Source organism: Sminthopsis crassicaudata, chromosome 1 (assembly GCF_048593235.1).
Source record: "Sminthopsis crassicaudata isolate SCR6 chromosome 1, ASM4859323v1, whole genome shotgun sequence".
NCBI lineage: Eukaryota > Metazoa > Chordata > Mammalia > Dasyuromorphia > Dasyuridae > Sminthopsis > Sminthopsis crassicaudata.
In genome coordinates, this window is record NC_133617.1 from 512,770,229 (window position 1) to 512,786,961 (window position 16,733).

The 16,733-nt window shown below is 36.0% G+C and overlaps 1 protein-coding gene across 1 annotated transcript in view; it reads left to right on the plus strand.

The window, feature by feature from the left end:
* UBE2R2 (ubiquitin conjugating enzyme E2 R2) overlaps positions 1-15,621 on the plus strand; it is a 99,185-nt gene extending 83,564 nt beyond the window's left edge. Inside the window, exons 5-6 of the mRNA XM_074281636.1 lie at positions 8,775-8,909; positions 11,504-15,621. Of these exons, the coding sequence (XP_074137737.1) occupies positions 8,775-8,909; positions 11,504-11,723 (355 nt within the window). The 3' untranslated portion in view covers positions 11,724-15,621. The remainder of the gene's footprint in view (positions 1-8,774; positions 8,910-11,503) is intronic.
* Positions 15,622-16,733: the final 1,112 nt, after the last annotated feature.

The following is a 16,733-nucleotide window of genomic DNA, read 5'->3' on the forward strand; positions in this document are numbered from 1 at the left end:
TGTCATTTAAAGTCATCCAATTCAAATATTACCTCCCCCACTTTGTTTTTATATGTATCCTTTGCATTGGGTCTTGTGCCTTATAGGTACTTAAATTCATGTTAAATTGAATTGTTACTATACAAGAAGGAGAAAAATAATGAAACCAGAAGAATATGGTATAAATTGGAAGAAGGAATAACAGAAGTCAGACCATTTAAGTCAAACTGAAACCTCAGCTTCAGAGCTGACAACTTGGACAGTGGGTTAGCCACTTATCTTGTATATAAGTATATTCCTTCCACTTTACTTTAATCATATATTGACCATCACAGGAAACATGTTCTTATTTTTTTAATTTAATTTTTATTTATTTATTTATTTATGTATTTGTTTTGCTGAGGCAATTGGGGTTGAGTGACTTGCTCAGGGTCACACAGCTAGGAAGTGTTAAGTGTTTGAGATCAGATTTGAACTCGGATCCTCCTAACTTCAGGGCTGGTGCTCTATCTACTGTGCCACCTAGCTGCCCCAATATGTTTTTAAAAAAAGATATTTGATTGATCTGAAAGATCTTTTTTCTTGACCTTGTGGACCCGGTTGCAACATATTATCTATCTTTGCGGTGTGTTTAATAGATTTTTCTTTCAGTCCTCATGTAATCTGATATAATATAGCGTGAGGCATACTTTAAATTAAGGCTTCCCTATTTTTTTTCTTTTTAATTTTATAGTTTGCCATATCATTCTCTTTTTATACTAGCTAATATGTACTGATAGGATGAGGATGGAGTGAAGGTGGTGGAAAGGAAGTATATGATGATAATGAAGGTTATAAAGATCATGAAATTGTAGCTTTAAAACCAGAAGGGATCTTAGGGATCATTATAGACAACCAATTTCCCCTCTCTTATTTTTTGTATGAGGAAACATAAGTATGGAGAGGCTTAGTGATTTATCCAGGGTCACAGAATTAGTATCTAAGGGATACCAGATCATTTAGGGATGATGAGTGACGTGGGTGGGTTTATGAAGGACACGTAAGTCCTAGTTACAGTTTGCCTTATTTCCTGAACACTAGTGAGGTCCTTGGAGAGAGATATGTTTAATTGGAAAGTGTTAACTTAAACGACATCATTTAATGAATATGCAATTAGTTTGAAAATTCTACTTAAAGTGTTGATGAGTTTATTACTGTTAACATGATATGGTATGTATTTGTATAATTTCCAATAATTGGTGAAAAGTTATGTTCAGAAGTACTTCAAAATGATAGTGTCAGACTGGCAAGTAATGAAAACATTGTGGCACAATGGAAAATGATGTTGAATTTAGAGTAAAAGGAATATTTATTTAGATCCTAGTTTTACCACTTGGTATCCATGGACATTGGGGAAAAGCCTTTGTGGGCCTTCATTTTTTCCTTTTTTTTAAATTTTTTTTCCCCCTGAGGCTGGGGGTAAGTGACTTGCCCAGGGTCACACAGCTAGGAACTGTTAAGTGTCTGAGACTAGATTTGAACTCTGGTCTTCCTGAATTCAGGGCTGGTGCTCTATCCACTGCGCCACCTACCTGCCCTGGGCCTTCATTTCTTTATCTATAAAATGAGGTAGACTAGCCAGCCTCTTGAGTTCCTCAGTTCTAAATCTGATCTTATTATTCTTGACAAATAAGCTTTGCCAACCTTATGTTAATTTCCCATGTTTTTTTGGTGGAATTTACTTCTGTAATTATTATTTAATCTTTGATGAGATAATTAGGAAAGGAGTTGATCAGAGAATTTTAACTGACAATTTTAACTGACCTTCATTCCTTCAGCAATCTGTGGAGCTCTTTAGGGTCATAGACTACTGTACTACATTCTTTAGAGGCTCCTCATAATCCATCTATGAGTACCTTTTGCTGGAATTTCCTTTTCTCTTTCTGCATTTAAGACCTAATTCAGTGTTCATTCTTGGAAAGCATCACACATCATCCATCTCACAGATCAATAATCTGATAATATTGACATTTACTTAAGGGGTTGTTTCACAACTGTTCTTAAATTGAGTATCTACTGTAGCTTAGCTAAATGGCAGGAATTACATTTTCTTTTTCGCTTTTTTCTTTCTTTCTTTTTTTTTTTTTTGTTTGTTGTTCAATCATTTCAGTCACATTTGACTTTTCATGATCCTATTTGGAGTTTTCTTGACAAAGTTATTAGAGTGGTTTGCCATTTTCTTCTCTAGTTCATTTTATAGATAAGGAAACTGAGGCAAACAGGGTTAAGGGATTGGTCCAGGATCACACAACTATTTAAAGTGTCCAGGCCTGGCACTCTACTGTGCCACCTAACTATCCTCAATGTTTTCTTATGCACCAGTTTCCTGATAAGGGGCAAAATAATGCATTGGATACTGGATTAAATTCTTAGTGGGTATTTGAATTGAGAAATTACCTAAGTCACCAGGATAGGTAAATTTAAATTTTTAGTTAAACCATTTATTTGATTTTTAAACGTGCTTTTTTTACCTATCTATACACAATTTTTGTTTTTTAAACCAAAAAAAGGCAGTACTATGATTTACTAGTGATTTTTTTCTTTAAAATTACATCCATAAGTATAGAAATCTTTTTTTGTTACTGATAGAAAAATTAGTGTTAGTTGTCACCATCACAGTCAGCTATTTTTTACAATTTAGAACTGATCCCAGTATCAAGAATTGAGAATGGCATACGTGATCTGTTGTAACATGAAAAAAAAAAGAAAAGAAAAAAAGATGTGATTGACTTTTAATACTTTTGTAAAACATCTAACAAATAGACTTTATTTAACAAATATAATTTAAATTAATTTTTTACTTCATTTTTATGTTCTTTGTTGGACTGTTAATATATTTTAATGTTTTAAAATTTTATATATGCAATTAAATTTGTGTGTTACTTTTTAAAAAATTCATTGAATCATGGTGGCACATGCCTGTCATTTTTGCTAGGAGAGGAGGCTAAGAAGTTAGTGGATTGATTGAATTATGGAATCTGGCTAAAGCCAATTAGGTTTGCAAACTAAATGAGTCTATGTGAACCCCCAGGATTGGAAGACTGCCAAAGAGCAGACTTAAAACTTTCTTTACTGATCAACATCAGGGAAAAAAGTTCTATCCTGAGTGAGATGAGAAGACTCAATTGAGGGGAGAGGGAAGATCAATGAGCTTCATATAGTGTTCGCGGAAAATTTAGATCTTAAAAATGTAGCTCTTAATAGTTTAGAATAATCTTTTATTTTTGCCTGTCTGGACTCATCAGTATAAGGAGAGGTGGTAATAATGGTGATTGACTCATGCAGCTGGAGCAAGAAGTGATGAAATGAAGTCCCTATGCTTAAAGTTCCTTGGAATGGACTCTGTTGTTACTTAGTTAGTTGAATGCCACCATTTCTTTCAACAGCTATGTATTAGGAATTTATGCCCTTTCATCTTTCAATTTGCCTGAAGTACTGCTCTTCCCATGATTTCATTTTCAGGAGATGTATATATACATAACCCACATGCATATACACACATACACACAAATACATGAAATCAAGTCATGGACTTGGAATATTTTGTCACGTTGTAAAGGAATTGGGAATACCAATTAGAACTATGTGTTAATTCATTCAAATATTTATGTAATAGAAAAAAAATAACACATTTTGATGTCCTAGGCACTCTTTTCTTCACATTTATACAACTTCACTTGGGGAAATCTCATCACCTTCCCTGGATTTAATTATTATTTCTGTGCTGATCATTCTCAGGTCTCCCTGTCTTTCCTTAAAATCTTAGATGACTTCAAATATGCATCTTGATTTGCTTTTCAGACAACTTGAATTGGATATCCAATAGGCATCTTAAACTCATTATATCCAAAACAGAACTCAATATCTTTTCCCCCAAACTCTTTCTTCTTCCTATCTCCATTATTACTAAGGAACTATCCTCTCAGTTCCTCTGGCTTGTGACCCAGGAGTCATCCTGAATTCCTTATATTTCTCATCTCCCATATCTAAACTCTTGCAAAAGCCTGTCAATTTCATCTTTGCAACATCTTTCAAATGTACTCCATTCTCTCCTCATTTTGTTTTCATTTTTTAAATTTTTATTTTGTTTTTATGAGGCAATTGAGATTAAGTGACTTGCCCTAGAGTCACACCCCTAGGAAGTATTAAGTATCTGAGGTTGGATTCGAACTCAAGTAGCCTGACTCCAAGGACATCCACTACACCATCTAGCTGCCCTCCCATTCTCTCCTGTTACATTGCCCCAGTGTGGGCCATCATTATGTTATACCTTGTACCTTGATTACTGTGATAGTCTGTTTGTGAGTTTGTCTGCCCCGTCATTCTCCACTCTGATCCCTTCATCATTCAGCCACTGAAGTGGATTTCCTAAAACATGTCTAATCGCATAACCCTCCTGTTCAGTAAACTTTAGTGGCTTTCTGTTGCTTATAGGACCAAATATAAAGTACTCAATGCATCATTCAGAGACTTTCATAACCTAGTCCCCATCGGCTTTTCTAAGTCTTTGAATACTTTGCTTGTCTGTCACATACTCTAGATTCAGTGACATTCCATCTCAGATCTGGGTATTTTCTCTGGCTCTCTCCCATGTCTAGAAATGCTTTCTCTTTTCCACTTTGACTTCTAGCTTTCTGGCTTCCTTTAAGTCCTAATTAAAATCCTTTCTAAATCCCTTCTACAGGAAACCTTTCTCATTCTTCTTAATTCCAGTGCTTTCCCTTTTTCATTTGTTTATTCATTTATCCATACCAAATGTTCAAATGGACTATTTGGGTCTGACCTATTATACATCCTTCTGAACTCATATTGATCTGATCAACCACAGTTGGGACATAGCCTCTTGATTTAAACAGTGATGTCACTTTGGTCCTCTTTGAGAATGAAGGACACCAATCAGCTTGCTTTGTTTATATTTGTTTGTATGTGCCTTTTCCTATAAATTCCTTGAGGACAGAAATTAGTCTTTTTATATCTCCCTTATCACATTGCCTGGCACATAGTAGGCTTTTAATAAATGTTTATTACATTGTTTAAGATGGTTTTCTGGTTGGAAGGCAAAAAACTTTACTGTTAAGTGATCCCAAGCAATTCTAATATTACAAGCTTAAAAGTAACTGTTAAGGTAATAGTTTGTTATAAAGGGAGTTTCTACATCAATAATTTCCTTCATTGATGAAATTATAAGAAGCTCACTCTTTTTTTTTGTGTAGCAGTTCCAGACATTTCCCATTTTACTCCCCTAGGTAACATTTTCTTCCCTTAAAGTCTAATTCTATAGTACCATATTTATCCGTTAATAGTTTCAGAACTGCACTTGAATCTCTAGGTCCTTATTCCTCAACTTCAGGTTGAAACTATTTTCTAGCTTGTATGCTGACTTCGTGGTATATCCAAAATCCTGCCTTAAATTTCTCCTTTCCTGGGCTGCTGGCCATAGGTATTAAGTATATAAAATCAAATGCAAAGGGGTACTCAGTGAACTTCCTACATATTGTGGAAAGCAACATATGTATATACATTAGTATATACAAAGTAAATATAAGATAATATTTGGGAGGTAGACACTGGTACATGAGAGAATCAGAATAAGCTTCATGTACAAAGTGATGTTCTAAGTTAAGTTTTAAAGGAAACTGGGGATTCTGAGAAGTGAAGGTGATGAAGATGTACATTCCAGAAGCAAGGGACAGTCTGTGCAAAGGCAGGAAGACCAGCAATTGAATACTATTTTTGCAGCATTGTAAATTGCATTAAGGGGGATAATATAAGCCTAAAGAGAGAGGTTAGACTCAGGTTGTGACTATCAGAGGAAGTATATATTTAATCTTAGAGATAATAGCATGGGTAGTTAGGTGGCCCAGTCGATAGAGTAACAGGTTTGAAGTCAGGAAGACTTGAGTTCAAATTTAGCCTCAGACATGGATTTTGTGACTTTGGGCAAGTCACTTAACTGTTTATTTCAATTTCCTCAGATGTACATTGAACTAGAGAAAGAAATGTCATACTCCTGTATCTTTGTCAAGAAAACCCTAGATGGAGATCATGAAGAGTTAGATTCATACAATTGAAATGACAGAACAACAAAAACAAGACATTAGTGAATCATTGGATTTTTTTTTTGAACAGGCAAATGACTTGGTAACTTCTCTCCCTTAGGAATATTATTTTGGCAGCTGTGTGAATAATGAATTTGAAAGGTGGGGGGTGGAACTTGAAGCAGGAAAGCTAGTTAGGATATTGTTGCAATAATCTATGGGGAAAATCGAAGATCTGAACTAAAGTTGTGACTTTTAAGAGTGGAAAAAAAGAAATAGGAGGTGGAGGGTAGGATTAATAAGGTTTGGCAATTATTGATTGGTCCTTGGTATCAACTTTCCTAAAGCTCTCCGTGTTTTTCCCCTTCTCCAGATAAAAAGCTATGTACTATAGTATAGAGAAAGCTGTCCTGGGTTCAGTGATTCTATGGTCCTGAGAAATTACTCTAGAAGTTGTAGAAAAAATATGACCTACATTGGTAGAGGGAGCTGGGAGCTTCCTTACTCAGTCTCAAGTCAGTTTAATCCCAATTAAATAATGAATCCAATTCCTATTTCTGTCTTCTTTGTAAATTCCATGACCGATCTTCCCAAATTCTCTGAGAATCTCAATTTAAGTAAGAATTGCACTAGTGCCATCTTGGGATTTCCCATTTAGCATGACAGAAATCATCCTTAGTGAATTTCCAGTTATTAATCCAATGTTGGATATGGAGGTCCTCAATCTACTGACTTTTCCCTCCTATGATATACTCAGACTCCTTTCAAACTATTACTTTCTCTTTGCTTTATTTAGTTGGTTTGAACACATATTTATGAAAGTTTTACTGCCTAGAAGCCATAGTAAAAACTTAAGAGATGGTCATTTTGCCTTATTGACTCATAATTTGTGTATATCTGGTCTACTTGCTGACTGGTTGCCTACATTGTGATGTGATCCTTTTAAAAGTGTTTTATAAGTAGTTAAATATCATGCCAGTTAATTGAGATATTGATGGATAAATATAATTTTGTCGGATTTTTAATTGGGTGGTAGACCAGATTATTTTTCCCCTTCAGTGGCTGGGAATAAGCTTCCTCACACCTAGGAATAGCTTGATGTTAAAATGAGAGGGGTTTAACATATGATTATTCACTTATCATCTCAGTGTAATTCATTTTTATATATTATTTAGAAAAATGTTTACAAAATCATTTCCCACAACTACCCTCTGAGATTTCTAATAGAAATATTTTTCATCCTCTACTGAATGAGGAGGAGACAGGATTTCAGAGGAATTAAGACTTGTCATTGGTCTCATAGCTGGCTAATAGGAACCAAATGGAAACCCAAGTCTCTTCATTTCATGTCCATCATTATCTTGTTAGAACATAAATCCTCGTCATTCAGATATATAATTTCATTAAAGGCTAGGTAATATTTATAATTGAAACTATACTTTCTCTTCAGATTAAGTTGGTTTTTGTTTTCTCTAAGTTCTAAAAATTATTTTCCTGGGCATTTCTTTTCCTAATCTTTATTCTCATGAGTGATCTTGAATATTTCCTTTAATTTTTGTCTTTCAAATGAATGATGATGCTTTAGTTCATATCCCTGAGAAGCTTGTTACCAATAGTAGACATGTAAAAACAAGAGGATCTACTTTTGTTTTGTTTGTGGTGTTTGAGTAATTTTGTTGTTCTTTTTTCACCATCAAGCCTCTTACATTACAATGTAGATTTTATCCTTATACACGTGCAGACAGCTTGCCATCCTGCCATCCTATCTTATCATAGTATTAAATTTCTTATTTAACTAGAGAGGGCTTAGCTAGATTCTAATCCTTAGAAGTAACTATTTCTGAAGACTGCTGTTTCTTTGTCACTTATAGGACTTCAGTCATTAAAGACCATCAGGTTTATTCAGTCCTTTTTGTTCAGGGAGAGATTAGTGTTCTTGCCTTTTCTTTCTGTCTTTTACTATTTCTAATCTTTAACAATATATTTTTTTCTATTAACATCAAAGATCCTCTGTTTAATATCTACTGCTTCTTGAAAAGACTTTCTAGGATAAGCAGTTGAAGCTAATAGATAATGGATGTGGAATGTTTGGAGTAAATTGTATAGTAGCAGCAGTACTCAGCCAATCTCAGTTAATAAAGATTGTGTCCCGACTCCTGGACTTTTCTTCTCAACCCACTCGTAGTTTGGCATTCCCTTCTTCCCACTTTCTTCCTCACCTTCAGAATTTTAATCACTTTACCCAGTGAAATTCTGCATTTCCTTATACAAAGTATTTTCCAAATCCATTGTTATTTAATTTGTAATTTTTATGGATTTTTCTGTTTATTTTTTGCAAAATTTCCAGACTTACTGCCTCTTGAGGGTTGAGCAGTAGATTGTATAAATATTAATAACACAAACTATAGCTAGAACCTGAATTTTGATATCAGTTTTCACACTGTATTCATTGTTACCATTTTCTCTGTGTCTGCTAGTTGGGGGGGGGTGTAAGTAGGGAAGGGAACTGTGGGATATGAAGTATTTAACTCTAAATTTCTAAGATGTGGAATTCTTCATGCTATTTTAATCAGAGCCCCAAATCAAATTATGCTAGTTTCTCCTTTGGAGAGTAAAAAACAAAATATTTAATCATATTTTCCTGGGTTTTTAACAGTTGTCAATTATCACCATTAACTTTATGAGTAGTTACAACTGATCATTCTTTCACATTTCTAGGACTATCTTGTTGAGTGTAATCTCACTGCTTAATGAGCCCAACACTTTCTCTCCAGCCAACGTGGATGCTTCAGTTATGTTCAGGAAATGGAGGGACAGTAAAGGAAAAGATAAAGAATATGCTGAAATCATTAGGTAAGATCATATGTTTATGTTCTTATTGTGCTCATTCATTCAAGACAAAATTAATTATTCCTCCAGTTTCATGAACTTTGGGATATAGATGATATGTATTAAATTGGGATCTAGATAATAATTATATAATGTCTTCTGTGTGTGCCAGGCTTTCTCTCATTATTTCATTTGGTCCTCACAGCAACATTGGCAAGTAGGTGCTTTTGTTATTCTCATGGCACAGATGGAGAAACAGACAAGGAATTAAGCGATTTTCCCAGAATCACATAGTTTATAATTGTCTAAAGTTAGATTTGAATTTAGATCTCCTGACTTCAGACCTGTTGTTCATGATCTGTTCCTTCCAATTCTAAAACTATGTGATTCAAATTTTTCAGAGCTTTGAAGAATGTTCGGTTATATTTATATTCTAGAATTTGAAGAGTAAATCTGTTCAATCTATTTAATATTTTAATTAAACAATTTAACATTTTAATAAACTTCACTCACATTTTCTCTAAATCTTTGTCTTTGCAGACATAAAAACTCTGACCTACATAGAAGAGTAGACCCTACTTTAGTTTTTCTCCTTTGTAATTTACCCCATGTCAGTTATCTTGTATTGAGGAGTATTAACAAGAAGCATCAGTTTTCTAAATAGTTTTGTACCATCATTTTTTGCAAGAGTAGGCTATAAGCTGATTAATTTTTAGTGTACTTCTTTATAATGATGTTCAGTATTAATTTGATTTGTGTGTGTGTGTGTGTGTGTGTGTGTGTGTGACATCAACACATTGTACCATGCTGTTGTTTGGAGGAGGTAACTCCTCACAGCAACAGACATTGACTAATCACCTACTTTTTTAGGGCAAGGTGTTAGGAATAATTTTTTGAGTTCTCACAATTTGGTTGATGAAGATATAGAAAGTTTACATATAGAGGAAAAACCCCACAATGCTAAAAACTACAAATGCTACAGGAATTCAAAGAAGAGAATTATTCCCAAGAGGAAAGGCAATCAAGACATGCCATGCCTCAAGAACAGCTTGAGTTGGGCTGAGATGGGAAAAAAGGCAAGAGTAGGTAATCAGGAAGAATATTCCTCTTGAGGTAGGAGAAGGATACTCCATGAACAAAGATGTATGTGAGGGGGGAACACACTGTGTTCACTAAATAATGAATAGGTTACATTGTAAGGGAAAGCAATTTCATTTAATAAGCGTATCAGCTAGGGAGATAATGTGCCAGATTTTGAATGCTTGGTAAAGATATTTGGACTTTATTCTGTAGATGAGGAATGAGGAACCTTTGAAAGACTTGGATTTCTTTGTGGGCATATGATAGCTTGGAGTCCATCATCATGTAAAATATATCATTTTCTCCCTAAAATATGTAATTTATACTTAGCTATTTTGAAATCCAAGCTGTTTTTCTGTCGCCTCACAACAAAACATGTCTCAATAGTTTGTCACTATCACCTTTTACTTTTATTCTGTCCTCATTTTTTACATTATTTAATAAAAAGTTATATCAGTCCAGATTGCTCCTTGGGGATTTCTTTACACATAGGAATATCTATTTGCTTATATTCTGTTTCATGTCTCCAAGCCAGTTTTGTGTCATAAGTTTCCCCTGTCTCACAGTGTCTCAAGCTGCAATAGTTCCTTGATTTTCATCTCTGAAAATGGTTTATTTCAAGGACTATTCAGGGAATAATAAATCTTTCATAGGATTTTGATGAAGTAAAAGGAGGTCTTGACAATTGGGGAATGACTGGTTAAAATGTGATTATCTTGGAATATTGTCGGTCTAAGAGAGAGGATGAGCAGGATGCTCTCTGGAAAAACACACACACACACACACACACACACACACTCCATCTACCTTTAGGAGAGGTCCTCCATGAACTCAAGAAAAGTAAAATGCATTGCATACAAAGTAATAGCAATGCTATAAATAATACCAGCTATAAATGACTGCTCTTCTCAGCAGTACAGTGATCCATGACTTCTGAAGAGCTTATGATAAATCCTATTTATACGCAGTTTAGAAAAAAGTGACTGTTTGAATACAGATTGAAGCAGACTCTGCCTCTCCTTCCTCCCTCCTCCTCCCCCATTAGGGTGGGAGATCTGTTTTCTTTCATAAGGTGACTTTTTTGGAAATGTTTTGCATAACTTCACATGTGGTTTTTTAATGGGGGATGGGGTAAGGGAAAGAATCTGGAGCTCAAAAGACAATTGTGGGTTCATTGTTTAATATTTGCTCATTTTTAAAATAAAAAAGTAATTTAAAACACCAAACACCTTAAACTACAAATCTAGTCTTCTCTCAAGTTCAACAGAAATTTTTTATGTGCCTATTGTTCCAGGTACTGGAATCATGATGCTGCACATATTGGGGAAAATAAATAGGTTTGGTAGTGGCAAAGCACCCTTGTGTGCTTAATTTTTGTGTTGGAATTTTTCTGAATTGGTGCCTTTGGAAGTATAACGTGACAGGAGCTTGAAAGTTCATTTCTTTTTTGGGAGGAATGGAAAGTGGACTAAGTACAATGTAGGCTTAAGGCAGAGAAAGACGCAATATGTACTACTTTTTCCTTTTCTTCCTTTCAGGAAACAAGTTTTGGCTACTAAAGCTGAAGCAGAAAAGGATGGAGTGAAGGTCCCCACTACACTGGCTGAATATTGCATCAAAACTAAAGTGCCTTCCAATGACAACAGTTCGGATTTACTTTATGACGACTTGTACGACGATGACATTGATGATGAAGATGAGGAAGAAGAAGATGCCGACTGTTATGATGATGATGATTCTGGGAATGAGGAGTCGTGACCTGCTCCCTCTGTGCCCCCTGTACTGCCCAGCCATCTCAGGCCAAAGGGAGCAGCGGTAACTCAGCAGTCCAGTGGCAAAAACCATACACAGGGGGTGGGGAAAACAAATGTGTCTACTGCTGTCTCCTGTTGTGTGGATCTCAGTTTGCTCCTTTTTATGGACCTCTCACTGGAGAGGAAGTAACCCTCCACAGAATGTCTGAATTCTTGCATTCTTTATCCTTCCATCACTGTATTACGATTCCTTTTTTAAAACAAAACCCAAAACTCCCTTCTCACTTCATCTCTACAAAGTGTTCACAGAGAAACACGTTTGGTCTGTGTTTAGATTCTTGAAGAATTAAATACAGTCTCTCATCAAGACGTTTAATGTATTTAAAGCTGGGAAACCCATCAGAAGTTGGGTCTTTGGGAGTTCACAAGTGCTGCATATACTGGGTAGCAAAAGAAAAACCGGAAAACAAAACAAAAAACAACCCCACGAAACCTTTAAAAAAAAAAAAAAAAAAAAAAAAAAAGCAAATTTGCCAAGGTTCTAGCTGCTCCATTTATGACATTAGTGTGTGCACATTGCATTTAACCTTGTGGTGGTGAATTTTGTTTTCTCCTTTTTTTTAAGGTGTGAGGCAGATGGTATAAGCAACTGTGTGCTGAGCTTGAGGAAATGTGTTATTGAAAGGCACAGTACTACTTTTCCGCCTCTCTGAAACAATCTTATAATCTTATTATTGAGACCTCAGCTATACTGGGGTAGAGAGAAAAATCAGATTTTTAAAAAATTGATTGGGATCTAATGCCTGAATAAATATTCATACTTTACATAGAACTGAGCACTTGGTTGCTATTTATTTTTTAAGGCAGGGGTTTTTTTTGTGGGATTTTTTTGGTGGTGAGAAGGAAGGGTTAAAAAAATCACTATGCCATTTGTGAAGATGCTGCTGGGGGGGAAAGGAATTCCTGGGGACAGCCCCCATCAGGAGGGGAAATAGCAAGAGCTTTCAGTCGATTTAGAGCAAGTCCTTCCCCACAGGGAACAATCTGATGCTACCTGGTGGATATGTGTTTGGGTCTTTTAAAGTAGCCGGTTATTATTCAGCCAGTATTAGTCCCAGGAGCATGTCCAGTGTTCTGGTTTTGGTATTTTCATTAAGCTACTACACCCTATAGTGATACGTGTGGATGTGAGTGAGTAGTGACCTGTTACTGCTTTCTTCATTGAATGTAACCTGAACTGATACATTTTCTTCTTGTTAACTCTCCTTTGTCCTACTAAAAGTCCTGCACTGATGGGGGCCTGGCTAGATAGCTCCAGAGGGAGAAGTGAATAGCGTGCTCTAAGGGAGATGGGTGACCCTGGGAGGGAAGACCTTACTTAACTGCAGACAGTAGTCGATGAGCCCTGTGGAGTCTGTGTTTGACTTGAAGCATCGTTTATAATCAAATTCCCTTCTCTCTTCTTTAGGGAAACTTGTGGGAAGGTGGGAGCATTCCCTTGATAAACTTTGTTCTGGAAAGCGCTGCTGTAAATATATTCCAGGCCTAACTTGTATCTGTCTTAATTAAATCAACAGATGGGGTCCTGGCTGACCTTTGATAATTAGGGATTTCAGAATTGGGAGTTTCTATCAGGGTAAAGGTTCGTATTTTCCTTTGTGGCAGGGGAAGGTAGAGCACTGAAGAAAGACCCCCTAGATTGTTCACACACCAAGTGAAGGAAATAAAGGGAGCACTGACCAGAATCCTATTTTGAATGCATGCGCTTCACTAGTTCTTTTACTTGGCACTACCCTTTTGTAATGTTCTTCAGTAAGAAAATCCCAGCTGCATCCCAGGGATCCTGTAGTGGCTAGGGATTAAGAGGTAATAATGCACTCTTACTTCACTTCCCTTCCTTTCTGATCTCAGGGTTTTCATTAGCTCTTGAATTTGCTTTTTTGCCTTGCCCTGGGCTGTCCTGAAACCAGTGAGGTGCTGGTTCTATCTCCTGGGGGAGTGGGTTGGGGACAAGTTCTTTTTAAACAGAAATTGAGAATTTGCTGGGCCCTGTGCCAGCACTTGCTGCTAGTCACCCCTCACTAAACATCCTTCTAACGCCTGGGCTTTTAACTCCCTTGTTAATGACTTGAGGATTTCAGGGGCCCTTAAGTTATCCTAACCTGTCCCAGTGACATCCTCCAGTGCCCAGCAGCTGAGAGTCAAAAATTACTCATTTTTGTGTATCCCTTGCTGCTGGGAAATCTCCTACAAGCCAGTCTTGGCTCCTTTTTATTTCAGAGTTGCTGCTGAGCCCTGGCTGAGGCTGTATCCATCTTCCTAATTTCTATCAGCCTCTATTGCATGTTGACTCAGGGAGCCAAAAATGGACAGATGATAATGTTAGTTAGGTGGAGCTTCTGGCTTAGCCTTTTGGTGTGTTAAAACTTACTGAGTGTGTGGCTACTATCTAATAAGGTTGTGTTCAAGAAACACATCTGGGGTGTAATAGCTTTTTAAAAAACTGTAGGCATTCGTGACAGTCCGACTCTGTGAACCCAGTGTGTACATCCCAGGGGCTTCTGAGAACATGTCTCATGTAAACAGCATTGGTGGCAGCCTATGCTATCTGTGGGTAAATGGCCAAGAGTGGTTGTTTTCTATTTCCCTTTTGTGGAGGTTAAGGGGAGGTGATTCAAGGGCCAGAGGTTCAGGCCAGATCATTGTGACGAGTAACTATGCCAATGACTTGGTTTGAAATGAGGATGCTGCATCTTTTCAGGATCTGTTTCCCTTTGTACTATGAGAGACCTTATTATAGATGATATCCAATGACTTGTATATTCAGGCTTGGTGGTAGAAGATGCATTATCATGATATTATCATGATTCTTTTGTTGGTCCCACTGTCCCTCTGCTTTATTTTAAAAACATTTCCATTCTCTCCCTCTTCCCCTCCCTCCTCCCCAATCACTTCCTATTATACCCAAGTGTGATTTATTTGTTTACTTGCTGGTTTCTGTTGTTTTGGAGACACATAAGCAAAGTAAGACATATAAAAATATCTTAGAAATTGAGGGGAAAAAGTTTACCTTAACTATATAACATTCTTGCTTTTCTTATCCCATCCTTTTCCCATCCTGATGAACAAGGTTTACATTATTAAAACAAGATTCAGATGCAACTTTCAACTGTTCTGAAACCAGCAGGATGCATTAGACTTAGTAATTTTCAAAGCTAAAATTCTAGATGTTTTCCTTTTTTCTTCAGTATTATAATTTACCAGAAAGGATTAACTGATGCATTTTGTGTTGTCCTCCCCATTAGTAGTTTATTTTTGTCTTTTCTGCACATCTGTCTACTAATAAAATGTGAAATAAAATATAATACCTGTATTGTTACTTCCCCATGGAATGATCCGCTTTTTTCCCTGGGTTAAAAATTTTTGAAGTTTTCAGTATCTCCATTGTTTCCCTCCAGTCTGTGCACCCATCTGGGTAAATGCTGTAAAGTTACTTCCTGGAATGTTGGTATGTTACACTCACTTCCTAGAGAAACCAACCCTCTCACCTTGCAGCTAAGGGTGAGCCTAAGCAAACAAACATGTCTGCCTGGAAAATCATCATATACTTCATATTTCCAAGCTATTTATTTAATCAGTATTTCAAAGAAACAGTTCTGCTTTCTTTTCTACTACACTTTCCCTCTTTATAGATATTAAAGCTTATGGGCATGCCCTGGAAATAGCTGGAGTCAAGAAATATTTGTTATGAAACTAAGAACATTGGTATTGCTTGGGGGTGGGGTGGTAGTTGAAGGATGTAACATTGTGTTTGCTATTTTGGTGTATAATTTGTTCACCGGCTTCAACAATGAGTATACCTGTCAATAAATTGTGGGTTTGGATGAGGAAGAGACACGAATTACATGAGAAGAGTTATGTTTTAAGTTCTGTGTGATAGTTCACTTCTTTTCTTTTAGCCAAGGTAAGTATGGATAGTGTCTTTTGACAACACTAATGGATTTCATCACTTCAATTTTTTTTTTTTTTTTTGCTGTTACTTGCCCACTTCCCAGTATGTAAGAATCTTCTGAAACTACCTAAAATGGAGAGGCAAAATTGGTCAGTGACTAGACATTTGGATTATGTAGGTGATTCTCCATCAACCAAAAAGTTTCCGTAGTAGTTTGGACAGGGCATATTAGTGAAACTCTAAACCTAAAAGTTTTTGTAGTGGATTTTCGAGAGAGAATTAGGCTAAGACATTGATAGTTTCATCCCATATGGGCAGTACAGTCTCATTCTCTCTAGAAAGCAGCTGCACTCAGATAATGTTTTGAAGACAATTCAGAATAAAAATTATTATATATATTTAAAAAGAATAATCACCTACATTCTAGGAACACAATTATATGCCTAGAAGCAACTGAATAAGTGGATTTAGTCTTTTTTTTTTAAGTATCATCTTTTTGATTTTAGGACTTTTGTCTTTGCCAGTATGCCAATTATTGGATGCCTTTCTACACCAGGCCTCAGGCAATTTTAAAGATACCGCTTCCTATGAAGCAGCATGGTCTATTTTTGAAGCAATTTAAAACTAAGGCAGAGAGCTCTCTTTAGGGCTTCTAAATATTTTGAGTCTGTCTTAAGTCATAAACCAGTGGGGAAAAGAGCCCCCAGACTTACTAGTCCTTCAAATCTTTCCAATACATCAGTGTTCAGGTTCAAAAATGAACTAGTGTTTAGGATTATTAACTCATTTTGTTTAAACATTTGTCTGGTTTATTACTGTAATTTTCCTCCCAGTATAACACTTTTAAAGTATTAATGCTTTCATATATGAGACTTTATAATATAATCTGATATACAGCCTCATAGCCACCCATCTTTAAAAAAAAAAAATCATTTTACATCATCTTGTGCTTAACTTGCATAGAGAAAGAGTAGATCAATGAATTGGGCTTGCAACTAAAAAAGCTAAAAAAAAAAAAAAACCAGAACCCCTCAAACTTGAAATTCTGAAAATAAAAGGAGA